Here is a 16641-nt window from a genome sequence, read left to right as displayed (position 1 = left end):
TTGGTTTACAAAACCTTTTTTTAACTTCCGTGTACTACACCGTCGCGGATGTCAAAATAGTGCGTGGTTTAATATTATGTGTTTCATAAAAAGAATATTTAATACTATTCAGATTATCTCAAGTGACTGAGTATATCTAACATTTATCAGCAACTAATGTAAACCATCACAATATTTTGCAATTTCTCTTCGCGTATGAATATATTGCACTCCATCTCGAGAACTACTTTCTTTGACAATATGGCGGGTTAGGATCACAAAAGCCAGCTTTAGTGACAGAAAAGTTGTTTTAACCGTTCATTCCAAGGATTTTGACGTCGATTGAATATCAGGCACATACAGAAACATCATATGGAGATTAAGGACTTCGGTTCTATGTGATTTGATTAGTATCATTCGCCATGTAAACTGTTTGCAGGGAACGAACCTGACATCACTTTTCGAGTCTGAGTGAGTCAGCATCCGAACCTGAGATAAGATACCACAGGAAATTTTGGCATCATGAAAATAAGAAACAAATTGAAGTTGTGGTAATCACGTGCCTGGAACTAACACAACGCACGTGTGTAAAATGTATTGATTTCAGGTAAGAAACAGGTAAATTGTGTCCACTTGTATTGAGCAGACATGTTTAGTTTTTGGGAGTTTCCCCTCCTGGTTTCGATCGGTGATAACAACACCTATCGATGGCAGATAAAGGTCACAGGCTATACTTGCACATATATCGATATCCATACAAATGCACTGTTGGTGGTTTGTCATCACAGTTTGACATTTGGAAACATGCTGCCGATCTATCTGTTATATTGTAGTAGATGTATTGATCTATCTCCAATTGGCCTTGTACATTACCTACTAATGTTTAAACTTTTTCGGATATTTTAGATTTTATATATAAAAAAGGAAGTGGCATGTGAAAGATTTTTTTAGTCACTTAAAACATCATTTAAACATATTAATGATCAATATTGTTGATGTAAACATCGAAAATTTAAGTTACTAAAAATATAACAATCATAATTTATAACACTTGTGTGTATTCAGTGATATTTGGTGCTCAAATAATTGAGTCCTGGACTCTTGCTTTCCCTGTGGGAGCCGGTCATATTTGGAAATGGGGGCTTGGACTCACAAGAAAAAAATATCTTATTAAAATGACAACCAATGCAATGGTTATATTAATTGGCATTTTATTTAGGATGTATTGTGTGATGTTTACCCAATTGGATTTGAAACAGTTACCTTAGTCTTTCATATATTGACCATATTTCTTTGAAATGTTGTTCACATCTTGGTAGGTTACCAATTTACCATACACAATAACACTACTGTATTATCTTCCATACACTTCTCTGCTACTTTCATTTTACTTGAAGAGTGATTCTGATACAGAACTGAGAATGTTATACAAAACCAATTATGCCGTTGTATAAGGATAAACACCTAAAATGTCTAATGATCTCCAAGATTGATGTCTAATGTTGGTAATCACTCAAAAAAAATTCCCTTGATCAATCACATCATCTCAATTTCTCAAACAACCTTTGATTTGTTTTCCATCAATTATTAATTGATCAGCTGTAAGTAACATATTTGCTTGCACTTTATCAGTATGGGTAAGACATGGTGGTTATTTCTTTCAGATTTTTGGTTCAATTATAAATCTCAGTAATGTAAACCAGGATTAATCATAAGATATCAAAAGTGATAAGGAATTAAAAAGGTCACATTCCGAGTGTAAACATCACACATACTTTGAAATAAATTAATGATTAATTTCACCAATGTATAGTTGCATTACACACTGTCCAGTACCAATGGCTGACTGACCTATATTGGTGCAAGTCCATACAATCCATATATACTATCTATATCAACATATTTATAAAAGCTTTTAAAAATGAAACCATACAAATTTTCTGTGATAAAGTTGGCAACAGAAATAGTATGAATTTTAATTGTTATTGTTTTTGGTTACCTAAATTTTCAAGATTATCATCAATAATTTATGTTTAAGAAAAAAAAACAAAAATTATACAATGTAGGCGTAAATAGTTCTGGTTGGCTGAGAGATTCTCTCTCAAAACAAACTTAGATTCATACCAGTTGTAAATTTAGACAAAGAATGATATTTGCTGTCCCATTGTCTAAACCAGATAGCATATATATAAAATACAGTATATACATACATGACGTGTATATGTGCTTGGTCACATACATTCAGCTTAGATGTTATGTAACACGCTAATGTTATAAAGCAAATGGAATAATGTTTGTCATTTCAGATTTGTCAATAGGTATGAAGGTCTTTTTGAATCAGATTGGAAATTCAACATGATCATTACTCATCTGAAAGTTCATCATGTTCATAACTCATATCGCTGGAATGAAATGTTAATTGAATGAATTATTTCATATTGGGAGATAATGTTTTTATTGGGTACAGTAGAGTTTATGTTTTAATGAGATCTGATTTGGTATAGTCATGGTTTACCAGATGATAGTAGAATGTTTCCAAACAGATATAAAACATAAAACAGATCATGTGCCTGAATTCACTCACTGTTTGGTATATTTGTGGAACAAGTTGTGTAGTTTATATATAAAAGAATAGAAAAAATAATATAAAATGTTATGATTTACCTACTGACTGTTCTATATGTCGAACACAAAATATAAAGAAACTCTAACATGGTATTGGACAGTTACAGTACAATTCCATTATAGCTCTTGTATATACACCAAATAACTATTTCATCAAACAATCATCTCTGGCTCCATATGTATATATCCTTTTTTGCCTTCTTCAATGTAATGAGTAATATATATGCTTTTAGCATATGCTGCACACTGTATCTGCTCATGAATATTAATAAATTATTCAGGTAAAGCAGTTCATACATGACCATACAGGTAAATATTGAAAGGAGAGGAAATGGAAATATTAAAATCATTATATTGTTATTCATTTAATTTTGAGAATATTTCTTTTGTCTGAATCTTCAGCTTTTTACAAAAATTCTTTAATTGGGGATATTTCTTTATTTAGATTTCTGACAAAAATGTCAACGTCTAATATCTGCATACCAAAGAAAAAAAAATAAAAGTAAATAAATGTCAGAATGCTGCTGTGATGGAACCCATTTGTAATCAGTATCATGTATTGAAAATTCAATTCTCACTTTCAACAATTGGAAATAAAAATTCTGTAATTTTCACCACTCCATTGTTTCGTTGGTGTCGTAGTTTGGTCCGAGATCGGTCTGTTCATTGGTTTGAATGTGGTATTATTTGTTGATATAGACCATTACCTTTCCATTACTACAACCACTTTGGTATCACATACATAGTACACAGATTACAGGAGGGTTACACCTACATATGTATACACACAAATAATGTACTCTACTCATGAATTATTGACCAATGTCCAAGAATAAGGATCTGGTACTGATGAGTGGTAGGCAGAAAGTGGTTTAGAATCTGTTTGCTGCTATAGCTACTTAATGTGAATATAGTGGTTTTGACCTATAATATTACATGGACATTATTGTGACATATGTAAACTGGTTGATGAATGTTCATGTACATAGATGAAAAAAATTGGTATATATTAAAACAAAAGTCTGCAGGAAGTGTACTTATACAGAGCTCTCGATCTGCCAGATTTGGGACCGAATTCCCAATGCAAAATAGTATCTTTTTTTTCCCAATTTAGACCCCAAGTTTTCCTAATTCTAAGGAAAACGTTGCTATTTTTCCCAATTCTAAGGGCCCCAGGCCCCAGTCCCAAAACAGGGTGTGAGAGTTCAAATCAGATTAGACTCATGGATTTGAAGTGACATGCTTATCTAGCACATTTGACCCTTCATACTTGTGGCTTTTCTTCTAAAATTGGCAAATGTCAAAGGTCAATTGAATGTCCAGATATTAGGATATGTAGTTGTGACACTAAGATAATGGTGTATATCATTGTAGATGATTTTGATTGCTGCTGAATTTTGATATTCAATGTTTTAGGGATCTGTTATCTTGAGCAGGACAAGGTGATGTTTTTAGAATCAAGGATCAGTTTCAGTTGTATCACATAAACAATTTAGGACCTGGACATATATCTCTTTTTCATTATAGGTAATTGTTGTTATCTGATGATACTATTATTGGTCAAACATTTACACAGCTGGCACTTTGGTATATACATAAGGATAAACAAAGAGCATACAAATGTTCACTTATGGATGTAGATTGTCTACATACAAAGGAAAATTGTCGTAGTTGAGAGCATGGAGTCATTTTCAGCAAGTTTTTGTCAATGTCAAAAATAGGAAAGGCCACCTTAGCTTAATGTGATTGCTAGAAAATGGGAAAAACAGAGGTATTAATTTCAGCTTTAAGGGGCCAGCATGTTGGCCCCGTCTTGGGTTTTCCTTGCACACTGTCTACTGGTATACTATCAATTAACAGAGGTACAGTGTATATTAGTAAAGTCAAGTATCAGTAAAACACCAAGGTATAATGATTACTGTATTTTCTGGATTATAAGCTGCACATTTTTATCCTTGTGTGCAGCTTATTAGCCCACCATCTATCTAATAGATGGTGGGTTATTCAAATCGCCCTGCGTCCGTGGTCCGTCCGTCCGTAAACAATTTTTGTTACCGCTATTTCTGGAAAAGTACTGGATGGATCTTTCTCAAATTTCATATGCAGGTTCCCCTTGGTCCCTAGTTGTGCATTGTACCTTTTTTGAACTGATTCGCATTCAAGATGGCCGACAGGTGGCCATCTTGGATATTGGAAGTAAAAGTTTGTTACCGCTATTTCTGGAAAAGTACTGGATGGATCTTTCTCAAATTTCATATGCAGTTTCCCCTTGGTCCCTAGTTGTGCATTGTACCTTTTTTGGACTGATTCGAATTCAAGATGGCCGACAGGTGGCCATCTTGGATTTTGGAAGTAAAAGTTTGTTACTGCTATTTCTTGGAAAGTACTGGATGGATCTTTCTCAAATTTCATATGCAGTTTCCCCTTGGTCCCTAGTTGTGCATTGTACCTTTTTTGAACTGATTCGCATTCAAGATGGCCGACAGGTGGCCATCTTGGATTTTGGAAGTAAAAGTTTGTTACCGCTATTTCTGGAAAAGTACTGGGTGGATCTTTCTCAAATTTCATATGCAGTTTCCCCTTGGTCCCTAGTTGTGCATTGTACCTTTTTTGGACTGATTCGAGTTCAAGATGGCCGACAGGTGGCCATCTTGGATTTTGGAAGTAAAAGTTTGTTACTGCTATTTCTTGGAAAGTACTGGATGGATCTTTCTCAAATTTCATATGCAGTTTCCCCTTGGTCCCTAGTTGTGCATTGTACCTTTTTTGGACTGATTTGAATTCAAGATGGCCGACAGGTGGCCATCTTGGATTTTGAATGTAAAAGTTTGTTACTGCTATATCTTGGAAAGTACTGGATGGATCTTTCTCAAATTTCATATGCAGGTTCCCTTTGGTTCCAAATTGTGCATTATACCTTTTTGGACTGATCCGAAATCAAGATGGCTGACAGGCAGCCATCTTGGATTTTGAGAGTAAAATCTTGTTACTGCTATATCTGAGGAAGTACTGGATGGATCCTTCTGATATTTCATAGATATTGGTTTCCCTTGGTCCCTAGTTGTGCATTGTACCTTTTTTGGACTGATTTGAAATCAAGGTGGCCCACAGGCAGCCATCTTGGATGTCGACAGTAATACAGCACAAGCATATTGTCCATTATCCACCTGTAACTGACTGCTATCTAATAATACTTTGGGATCTTTTTCAAATGATATTTGCTAATAGGTGCTTAATAAAAATATCTTGTGCCATCATTGAGTACATTCAATGAAGACCAGTTCATGAACATTTACAACACCTGTTACAAACAGAAAAAAATAAACAAATCTTCAAGAACTGAAAACAGATCCTCAAATGGTGGGCGCCAAGATCCCTCTGGGATCTCTTGTATAACAGTGTGGCTGATATGTGGACATTGACAGGATAGAAAAAAAGGGAAGCTCATACGCTTATATATGAAATTGTACCTATACCTAACTATTTATAAGGATGTAGATGTCAAAGTAATTGTCCCATGTGATCTCTTAACAATGACCACAACTATGTACTACAAGCAATGGTAAAAGGACCATACATTGTCTACATGTGTATTTTTTTAACAGAACAGTGTTTCACTACATATTTTGATAAGATATATATATATATATATAGACCATACCTGTCTGTTATATTAAATAGATAATTGTATAAGGATAAAGATATACTTCGTAAACATCAATGTCCTACCTGATGAAGAACAAAATTAAATCTGTGATTTCTAAACAGTTAATTAACATAAACACTGACTGTTTCATGAAATAACCATCGTAATAGAAATATTTTTTGAGGACAGGCCATTACCAATTTGTAGTTATACTTTGTCTAGATTTTGGGAAATGTGTCAATTCTGATAGTTTGAACTCCAATTTATTTTCACAAGCTTGATTTTGTATCATTCAAATGGGTTCAGCAATGTTTATTTAGTTTTGTTTGGACTGAGTTTTGTCACTATTGAGCTCTGATATTTAGAAGACTATATATAGGTTACTGTATTATCTGACAAGCCCATTTGTCTTTTTATAATTCATAAACTATTCAGTAACAGTTTCAGTAGAAATGCCAACAAATGTTATAAGGCTGTTCTGTAATAAGCCCACCTCTTGATCAAGGCAGATGTATGTGCTGACATGATATATTTCCATAACACATTATCAGGATATATACATATTATACTTTATTTATTTTGTTTTACATCCTATTAACAGCCAGTGTCATTAAAGGATGTCCGGGTTTAGGTGGTGGAGGAAAGCCAGAGTTTCCAGAGAAAAACCATCAACCTGTAGTCAGTAACTGGCGACTGCTCCACATAGGCCTCGTCCTGTGACCCAAAGGTGGAGGCCTTGTGATGATAAAGATGGTCAGGGGCCTTAGCCACTGTGACGCTCATATCTTATTATAACATGTTATTCTCTAATACAATAGTTTTAAAACATATTAAAGTCCAGCTCTTTATTTTTGAAGACCAAAAAACAGTTAAAACTTAAATAAATTTATATGAATTCCTGACCTTGCAATCAGATGTAAGACCATGTGCCTTTTTGTTTACTATATATATAGATGGAGAGAACCTGATGATAGTTTGATGGGTCGATCATCACAAGTTATACAGAACATATCATAGATCTTGAGGAGCAGTGAAACTATCACTGAAATGTGATGTAACGTGTGTGTTTGGAGAGCAGAGATAAAAACAGGTGATTGAGGGAACATAAAATCATAAGGGGTCGACAACATCTCCTCTCCATAGGAAGTGAAAATGAAAAAATGTTAAATGATAGTGCCTCAAGGAGAAATCTATGAAATCTTTTACAAATCAGAAAAAGTTGGGGAGGGAAATTGGTTTAGCATATAGGCTTTTATTACCTTAGTAGTATTGACAATGTGGAAACTTCATTGGTGTCTTTTCAGGCAAGAAATATTGATTTTATCATCAAACTGCTAAAGGCATATTGTGTTTAACTCTATAATTTATCTTACAACCATGTTTTATAAAGAAACAAAAAAAAAAAAACAAAAAAAAAAAAAAACAGTTACAGAAGGGCGGTTTGATTGGCCAGATTTTAAAAGATTAAAAATTTTGATTATAATTACATGTTTGCAATTGACTAATGTTGAATTTGAAAAGTTTGTTATTACCATTTTCAAAAATTGAAGTGATTGATTGATCTTTCCTTCCAGAATTTGGTGTGAAAGTTCCACATAGGTGTACTCTGTACATTGCATATTTTATTTGAAAAGTTCAACAGTCCAAGTACAAGTACTATAGTAGTTCAGTTTACGATTGGCTGTATATGGGTTCAAGACATCAATATCATATTCTATGTGAAAGGTCAAGTGGCCATATTGTACATTTGCATATCTTTTTCCTTGCATGGTATAATTTGAATAATCAAAGAATAAAATACATTACCATAAAAAAGATAGCAAATTATGAGCAGCCATGAGTATCACTATCCAAGTTACTCTGTGTGACAAACTCCCAGCAATACTTTGATTACACATATCATCACCAGGTTCATGTAATCAATTAGTCTTCCATTGATGCTGGTAGGATTTTCATTAGAACAGATAACTTGCATGTTATTGATTGAGTACAGGTCATATAAACGATATTAAAAAATCTTCAAAAAGTTACATGAATTTCATATAGTGAATTTATTTAGAAATGAATTTTTAAAATTGTCATTTGTAATGTTTGTGCCATTTTTATCTAATTAATAAATCATTAATAATATATTTGCATTCAATCGGTGCAAAAAATAAAATGATGACTACCAATAATTTGATATGTGAGTGGAGAAAAAATGAATTACTGAATATGATGGTTATCAAAACACTAGTGGGCTATTTAAGGAATACTGCAGTAGTTTTCTATTTTGGTCAGGTTTGTAATGATGTGATGATAACTCCAGTTGAGCATGAGGAAATGGAATAGACATGTGAGATAATTTTTAAAGATATGGATGTGTATATTTACAGCGGAGTACCTGCTGTATTTATTCAACAATCACTCTACAGCTAGTAATAAGTTTAGCCCACCCATAACTATGTAGATACACAAATGTTAATTAAGATATTGTCTTCTAATAAGCCCCTCCCCTGCCCCCCCCCCCCCCCAAATAAAAAAGAATAAATAAAAAAGAAAAACAACAATATGTTGGCTTAATTCTTGAAGAATACAACATTCGCAAGACTGTATACTGTATTCAAATACAGGAATGTATTAACTGCTGTTGATTGCTATAATGTGTCATACTTAAACAAATATAAAAGTTTGATACATTGCTCTTATGATTTTTACCAGTCATGAAATATAACAGCAGTTTCCAGTTTTGCATTGGTGTTTTTGGCCATAACAGATATCAAAAGAAAGTATACCCATTTTTATCTGAGCAACAGGAGAGATAGCTGTTGGTCTAGTAGTTGTGGAATTTAGTTTTGATGCGCACTGAATTCTTTGACATACTTCTACCCTGTGGTGTTTTGGTGCCTATCTTAGTACTGCCTAGGCACAGAGAGATCGTGTTACAAGACATGGTTCCAACTTTTATCAATGGGGCAAGTGGCTTCATAGGGGCCGATTGTGGGGAGAGCATTCTATTTAAATTTATTTCCACCCCTTGTGGTAATCTTGGTATTCCCATGTATTAGCCTCATATGATGTAAAAAGCGATGCCGTGCAAACAAGTGTTGGATGGCAGATTGATTTACCGATTGCAGGGGTAACAAAATGGGTTTTTCAGGATTATGTGTGTGTGTCTACTTCAAAAGTGGTATACAGCTACATGTGAAGACCAGATAGTAGTTAGCACTAGGGGGCTGTGCTAGAGAGTATATATATACTGCTCAGTGACAGAGACCGTATCACTGATATTGGAGGGAATGTTGTAGATTCATATATATATATTGGCAGTCAGTCATTGCTATGACCGGATTGTGTTATATACCAGTATATACTGAATATATAATGCTTAATGATTAGTGTTTGAATCTGTTGCTGCTCTATGCAAGTTTTAACAGTACCTGGTAATTAGCTTACATCTCCACTTATAACACCAGTAGTATTTGGGGGATTTTTATGAGTCAGAACTAAATATTAGAATTAAATTGGTTCCACTGAAGTACCCCATAAGATAAAAGTGGAGTCTTCAACCATTTTTAGTACATTTTACATATACATGTATGTGAAATTTTCACTATTATCACAGCTGGTACCTGATTATCATTTAGCTTCACTATTTACTCTATTTTACTGATACCTGATTATTGTTCAGTTTCCCTATTTACTCCATTTTTAGCTCATTGGTACCTGATTTCAACCAAATTTGGTGTGAAACATTATTGAAGGTGGGTTATTGTTTCCCTAAATTTGACCCCTAGGGACCGGAGGATGAGTGGTGCACCAAACGGGAAAATTAGTCAATAATTTTGCTTCAAAACACTGTTCTTCCTTATTACTTGAATGGATTTGAAACCAAATGTGGTCTGAAATATCATTGTGGGTAGAGAATCATTTCTTACATTCCAAAAATTGATTTGACCCCTGGGGACTTTGGGACGTGACTCAACTCCAAATGGGGAAGTTAGTCTATATTTTGCTTTAAAATGTTACTTTCTCAATGCTGAAATGAATTTCATTCAAATTTTGTCTGAAACATCAATAGAGTTGGGCAATTTATTCTTAAATTCAGAAAAATGATTTGACCCTAAGGGGCGGGGCCTCAAATGGAGAAGTTAGTCAATATCTTGCTTCAAAATGGTACTCTTCCTTAATCCTTGAATGAATTTCAACCATTTTTTGGTCTGAAACATCATTGAGGGTGGAGAATCATTCTTAAATTCAGAAAGTAGGTTCTAAGAGACTGAGGGAAGGGGCTACAAAAGGGGAAGTTAGTCAATGATTTTGCTGTAAAACTCTACTCCTTCTTAATACCTTGGGTAAACTCCAACTAAATTTGATCTGAAACATTGTTGCAGGTGGGTTATCATTTCTTAAATTCAGAAAGTTGTTTTGACCCCTACGAACCTGGGAATGAGGCCCCAACTGGGAAAGTTAGTTGATGATTTTGCTTCAAAAATCTATTCTTCCTTAACGCTTTGATAGATTTAAATAAAATGTTGTCTGAAATATCATAGTAGGAATTCACCAGATTTGTCAGACCACCATCTGCAATTCTGTGGTTTGTCCTTTTGCCCATACATTCATTGATTGTCAGATGACTGTGGCCCTCTTGTTTTTTGTTGGGGTGAGTGAGGGGGTGGGGGCTAGCTTGAATCAGTAGATATACTGATGGTCTCAGATTTTAATTTAAGAGCTTAGGAGAGAAACTTGATGTTGAAATATGTCTGAGTAAGCTAAAGTGTCTATAATCATTGCAGAATATATTGACTAGAGACTGGTGTTCTTGATATGACTCTCCCAACTTAAGAAAACATCCTCGGGTGGAATACCGTGACATAAACTGGTGCCTCGTCATGTTGGAGGACACTTGAGATTTACCATGCATTAATAATGTACTGTAATAAAGTCGCACTGGCATGCTTTATAGCAAATCCTTCTTGTTTTTCAAGTGTTTTGATAGGAGTGCTGCAGACATATAATGTTTGTAAAGGATAATAAAATTGTTTGTACACATAAAAAGAGAATTAACTTGTTACGGGCATTTCACAGCTGAAATGTAAATGTACCTTATATTTGTTAATGGTCTAATTATACCAGAAGACCACAACATATTTAAAATTATTTGTAATTGTTAATCTTTAAAATTTTCAAAGATTAAAGAATTTCTGTTGTGGATAGTGGTGTAAGGATCAGTAAATTTGTTGACATATTGTGATAACTTTGTTCTCTATAACAATAAGTTCATAATTTGTAAGTTGATATCTGTTGTGACAATGTATCCAACTATTTATTGTTAAAAGTCTAATTTGAAAGCAAGATGTATCACTGAGTTTGTAATTGTGCATTTGATTTAGGGGTCGATTTCTTTCACTCTGTGTCTGTTTTTTACGCTTTTTACAACCATCCTTCCCAGAGAATGCCAATCTAGATCTATGACACGGTTAATTGTTACTTATGAAATAGTTTTCTTTAAAAGGAAATGGAAGGTTCGAGTTTCAATTGTTCAAAATGTGGAAAGTTCAAAATTGTTTTGTTTTACCTGAAACATTTATGATTTATTATCTGTACGGTTATTTGTCTGATTTCATTTTATTAATTGCAAGTTTTCATTTCAAGTAATTGATTTTTTGGAATGCTAATTAGAGTATTTTGATACATTTATTGGGTGCCTTTTTATTTCTGGTGTAGAGAAAAAAAAGGCCTTTGAATTTTAAGACCTATTATGATAGTATCGCAATATCATTGCAATTTTCACTATTGAAATACTATCGTGATAGTATGTTTTGCTACCATACATAGTCACTCCAAATTGTGATTTCCTTTATTTCTAACAGTCACCATTGCAATGTAGATTCTGCTTAGCAATTAATTCTGATATAACCCTGATAAAATATTAATGCCAAATTGTATATCTTTCAGTTAGAGGAATCTTTTTTTTTTAGCCTTTTTTGAGCACAAGACTATATTAAGCTAGAGGTCTCGCGTTCAAATTCTAGTAGAGGCATTGAATGTATACATAGAACCAATAAGCATATTCAGATTGTAGTAGATTTTATTAGGGACATTGTGTTCAACAGATCTGTTGATAATTGCATTAGGTGTATATATACTGATACATTTTGTAATTATAACTAATGATATGCATCAGTCATAGTGCTAATACATATACAATATTAAGAAGCTGTGATATACATTAGATATAGTGGAAATAGTATACTGTTTTACATTGTATAATAATCTTTAAAAAAAAAAGGGAAAAAATGGAACATTAAAAAAATCTGTTTTATTTTTTGCTTTGGCTAATGTAGGCCATATTTCATTGCTATTGTTTTGGATTATCTTTTGAGATATAAATTCGTCTGTTCCCCTGTTGATTCACCATTGACCATCATGATGCTAATGTTTGATTTCTGTGTTTGATATAGCCTCAGGGTGATTGCTTTTTGTTTTAGGAAAAATTATCCAGTATTTTCTTCAAATGTTATTATGAATGTTATTATGAAATGAATTTAACTTCATTGTTTGAATATAACCAACATACGGTAGCCATTGATTTTCATTTATTAGACATTGTAATATTATGTAATTAGAGATTTATACTATACTGAATCCTGGTTATGTCACTTGTATGGCATTTGATTGATTTGTACAAATTATGTGGGATAAAAACTAATCAGCGTCTGTCTTTGTTTCAGATGTGGCTGTTCTCACATACCAGTAACTAATGCCCACTTCATCCGACATGGCTGAGGAGCAAATTGTCATCGCTAAGTATGACTACAAGGCGGAGAATGCTCAAGAACTCGACATAAAAAAGAATGAGAAACTTGTTCTTCTGGACGACACTCGGGGCTGGTGGAAAGTCCAAAACAGTCGCAATAAATCAGGCTTTGTGCCATCTAATTTTGTGAAGCGTTCCAAGACATCAAAGTTTCTCACGAGTTTGCGCAATACCCTTGGTCGAAAAAATAAAGGGGAGGGCAAAGTAACAGTTACAAGTCCCATGGTAAGTCGAAATGGTGATACAGGAAGTGACCAAAACAGTACTAGTAGTGACGTTCAAATATGTGACCCTTCCCCAGCCATATCAAAGTTTACATATGCCGCACAGCAACCAGATGAACTGTCGCTTACAAAAGGTGAAAGAGTGATGGTTTTAGAAAAATCTTCCGATGGCTGGTGGAAAGGTAGGAAAGCAGATAATATAACAACAGGGTGGTTTCCATCGAATTATGTTGATTTAGAACAGTCAGAAAATGATGGGACCATGTACACTTCGGCTGCTGCTCTGGAATGCCCCCAACCTCCACTTCCAGAACCAGATACACAAGAAACTGTCACTACGATATGTCCCTTCAATAGTACAAATCCGGAGGAACTTAGTTTTGAAAAAGGTGAAAGGTTAGTGATCATAGAAAAGCCTTCTGTTGATCCGGAGTGGTGGAAGGCACGAAATGGGCGTGGGGAGGCAGGTCTTGTGCCACGGAATTACGTACAGACTGTTGAGGACAGTGAGGGAGAAACCGCCACAAACACAAGCTCGTGTACACCGCAGTCCCAATCCACAAGTAGTCTATCCAACGCCTCAAATCTGAGTGTTGTTGGCAATAGGAAACAATTCCGTGTATCTGGTCCCATGGCAGAGAAAGACTGGTACTATGGTAAAATTACTCGGCAAGAATGTGAGGATGTGTTGAAAAAGTTTGCAGATGAAGGAGATTTTCTTATCCGTGATAGTGAATCTGCCGTAAGTACACTGTAACATTGAAATGTAGAATGATAGATAACAGTAATTTAGTTTGGTATCATAATCAGTGTTAAAGTTGCATGTACCCTATATAGGTACATCTATATATGTATCTGGATTCTTTTCAGGGATTTTAAGATTTTGATGGGATCCTGTTATAGATTTGCCTTCCTTCACTATGTAGCTATACTGTAGCTTAATAAGTCTCACTTGAAAATTAGATGTACATGATAAACCTATTTTTTAAATCCTACACGCAGTCATTAATTTACAAAGAAGAGTATTTGCCATTTTTAGTATTTCAGATGATAGATAATATGTATAATTTTTATTTTTTCAGGCTGGGAACTTTACTGTGGTGTTAAAAGCAAGTGAAAGAAATAAACACTTTCGTGTTCAAGTGAATGACAACTTGTACCAGATCGGCCAACAGAAATTTAGCTCTCTGGACGAGTTGATAGAGCATTATAAAAGACATCCAATATTCAAGCAAGAAAATGAAAAACTCTACCTTGTCAAAGCATTTGTGTATCCCTCAGAGTTCTAACGGTACCCTATAGGGGGGTGGGGACATTCAATTGTGTGGAAGCTTTCATCCCTTTGGAGTTGTTACTCTTTTGGAATGAGAGGCTATTGTATTAATTGTGTCAGACCTTTCATCCCATCATTAATCATGTGCACACAGTGAAGGTAACAGTCATATCATTCTCCATGTGTTTGTGTTTAGCACCTACATAAGGATCTAGTTTACTTATATATACAATATTTATCTTCATAGAAAAGTTTCACTTTCTAAATAGAAGATTATTAAGAAGCGTGTTCAGGATTCTGGATAAGCTTGAAATTGTTTACCCGAGTACTCAAATTAGTGATGTCAGACTTTTTGGATTAATTGAATTTCGAAGTTTCAGATGATGTTCTGGTTTTTGGCAAACGGATAAAGTTCTAGAAAGTGAATACTCCCATCTATAAGTAGATTGTTGTGAAATCAATTTTAACATTGATTACAAAAGAAACATGAAAATGGGAATACATGGTTAAAAGGGTCCTGTAGAGATGTGATTCATTGTTGTCTTTGTGCCTGGTAAACAAATCAAGAAAATTAAAAGAAACTTTATTTAGGTCATTATCATTAGAATTTAGTTTTTTGTCATTTTTTTAAAACAAGTTTTACATAAGCATTGTTTAGTGTCACAGTGTTTACCCATGTTTTAGATTACACCATAGTTCTAAAGCTTCTTGCCTAATTAAGCTGCCTTCATACAAAAAAATCTATCATATTTTGGTAATTGAATTTCTTGTGCTTTTTCCTCAAATTAGATCAAATCATTTAGAACAGATTGCAATTAAACTGGATAAGTATACTTTATACTTTTCTTAGAAGTGTATTCTCTGTAATAACATATTTTGTCCTAGAAATTTTAGTTGCTTGGTTGCTTGATTTACAAAGTTGAAACAATCTTTTAAAAAAAATTAGCATCTTTCACATATAGAATGCTAGGACTGTTGGTATTTGGCATTTGTGCACACCTTAATTATAAGGCTTGTGATTTCATATCTGTGGATGGAAGTCTTGACGATTAATTTTAATTGACAATAATTAACACACATCTTAGTCATCAACATTTCAGCATGATTAAATATTATACATGTATCCTGAACAAAGTTGAATTTATATTCTTGTGTCACTAGCGCTGTGTATTTGTAGGTATTTATATATTATATATATATGTACAGAACTCGGGTTTCCATTCTCACATTCATCACCCTGTGTAAATTTAAGAGAATAGGACATAGCATACTTCAGTTTTAGTTTCTTTTGTTTTTTCTGTGCTTTTTTTCTTCTCACCAAGATTTAAAGCTCTCATGTTTAGCAATACAGAAAACAAGATTAGTTGAATTTGAGAATGGAAACCATGAAAATGACTCCTTATATAAGTAAATATATATGATTAAATGTTAAATAGGTCATTATTTATCAATACCAGTACACATTTGATAGATCAGAGCTGAAAATCCTGCCATCATACTTATAGATCACTTGTGTGTCTTGCAATATTTTGATTTGCGTTTAATCCTTCTAGCGAATTATCTTAGTCATTGGAATCATGAAGACAAAAAACCCCAGTGATTTACCATTTAATTATACTGGGGAGATACTGTATATATATATATATATCATCATCAGCATGTTACAGTATGAGTCTTGCTTTCTAAAGCTGGATAAGAGCTTAATACGTTTATGATATATTTTTCCTCCTCCTGTCCAAAAACTTTCAATTTTAATTTGTTAATCAGCATTCATTGATGACATTTTGACTGTTATTTGTGGAAGGGAAATAACCCTTTCAGAAGATGATCAGCAAATTAAACATTGGTAAGGTATGTGATAAATATGGCTAGAATTCAAACTTCAAAATGACTCAAAATGTTGGTTACAAAATGAGATATATGTTGATTTTGTTAGGAGATTTTACATTGTAGCTTCATTTGATTTAGGAAAAGGTACATTGATTTTTAATTAGAAATCAAACATGAACCTGACTTGTGATAGAACATCTTTGCTTATATTGAGGATGGCATTGGACTAATGTTTAAGGATTTGGTTGAAATTACTATCTCCAAA

At 33.8% G+C, this 16641-nt stretch overlaps 1 protein-coding gene across 1 annotated transcript; it reads left to right on the top strand.

Annotated features, from left to right (window-relative positions):
• Nucleotides 1-263: 263 nt before the first annotated feature.
• LOC132561990 (cytoplasmic protein NCK2-like) lies at nucleotides 264-15361 on the top strand. Its single transcript, XM_060226716.1, has 3 exons — nucleotides 264-586; nucleotides 12964-14015; nucleotides 14356-15361. The coding sequence occupies exons 2-3, from the start codon at nucleotides 12993-12995 to the stop codon at nucleotides 14560-14562; spliced, it is 1230 nt and encodes a 409-aa protein (XP_060082699.1). The 5' UTR covers nucleotides 264-586; nucleotides 12964-12992; the 3' UTR covers nucleotides 14563-15361.
• The last annotated feature ends 1280 nt before the right edge of the window (nucleotides 15362-16641 follow it).

This window comes from Ylistrum balloti, unplaced genomic scaffold (genome assembly GCF_031769215.1).
Source record: "Ylistrum balloti isolate Yb309-2 unplaced genomic scaffold, AGI_CSIRO_Ybal_v1 Utg371318, whole genome shotgun sequence".
Taxonomy (NCBI): domain Eukaryota; kingdom Metazoa; phylum Mollusca; class Bivalvia; order Pectinida; family Pectinidae; genus Ylistrum; species Ylistrum balloti.
The sequence above is the reverse complement of the archived record's forward strand: the minus strand, read 5'-3'. Positions and strand labels throughout refer to the sequence as shown.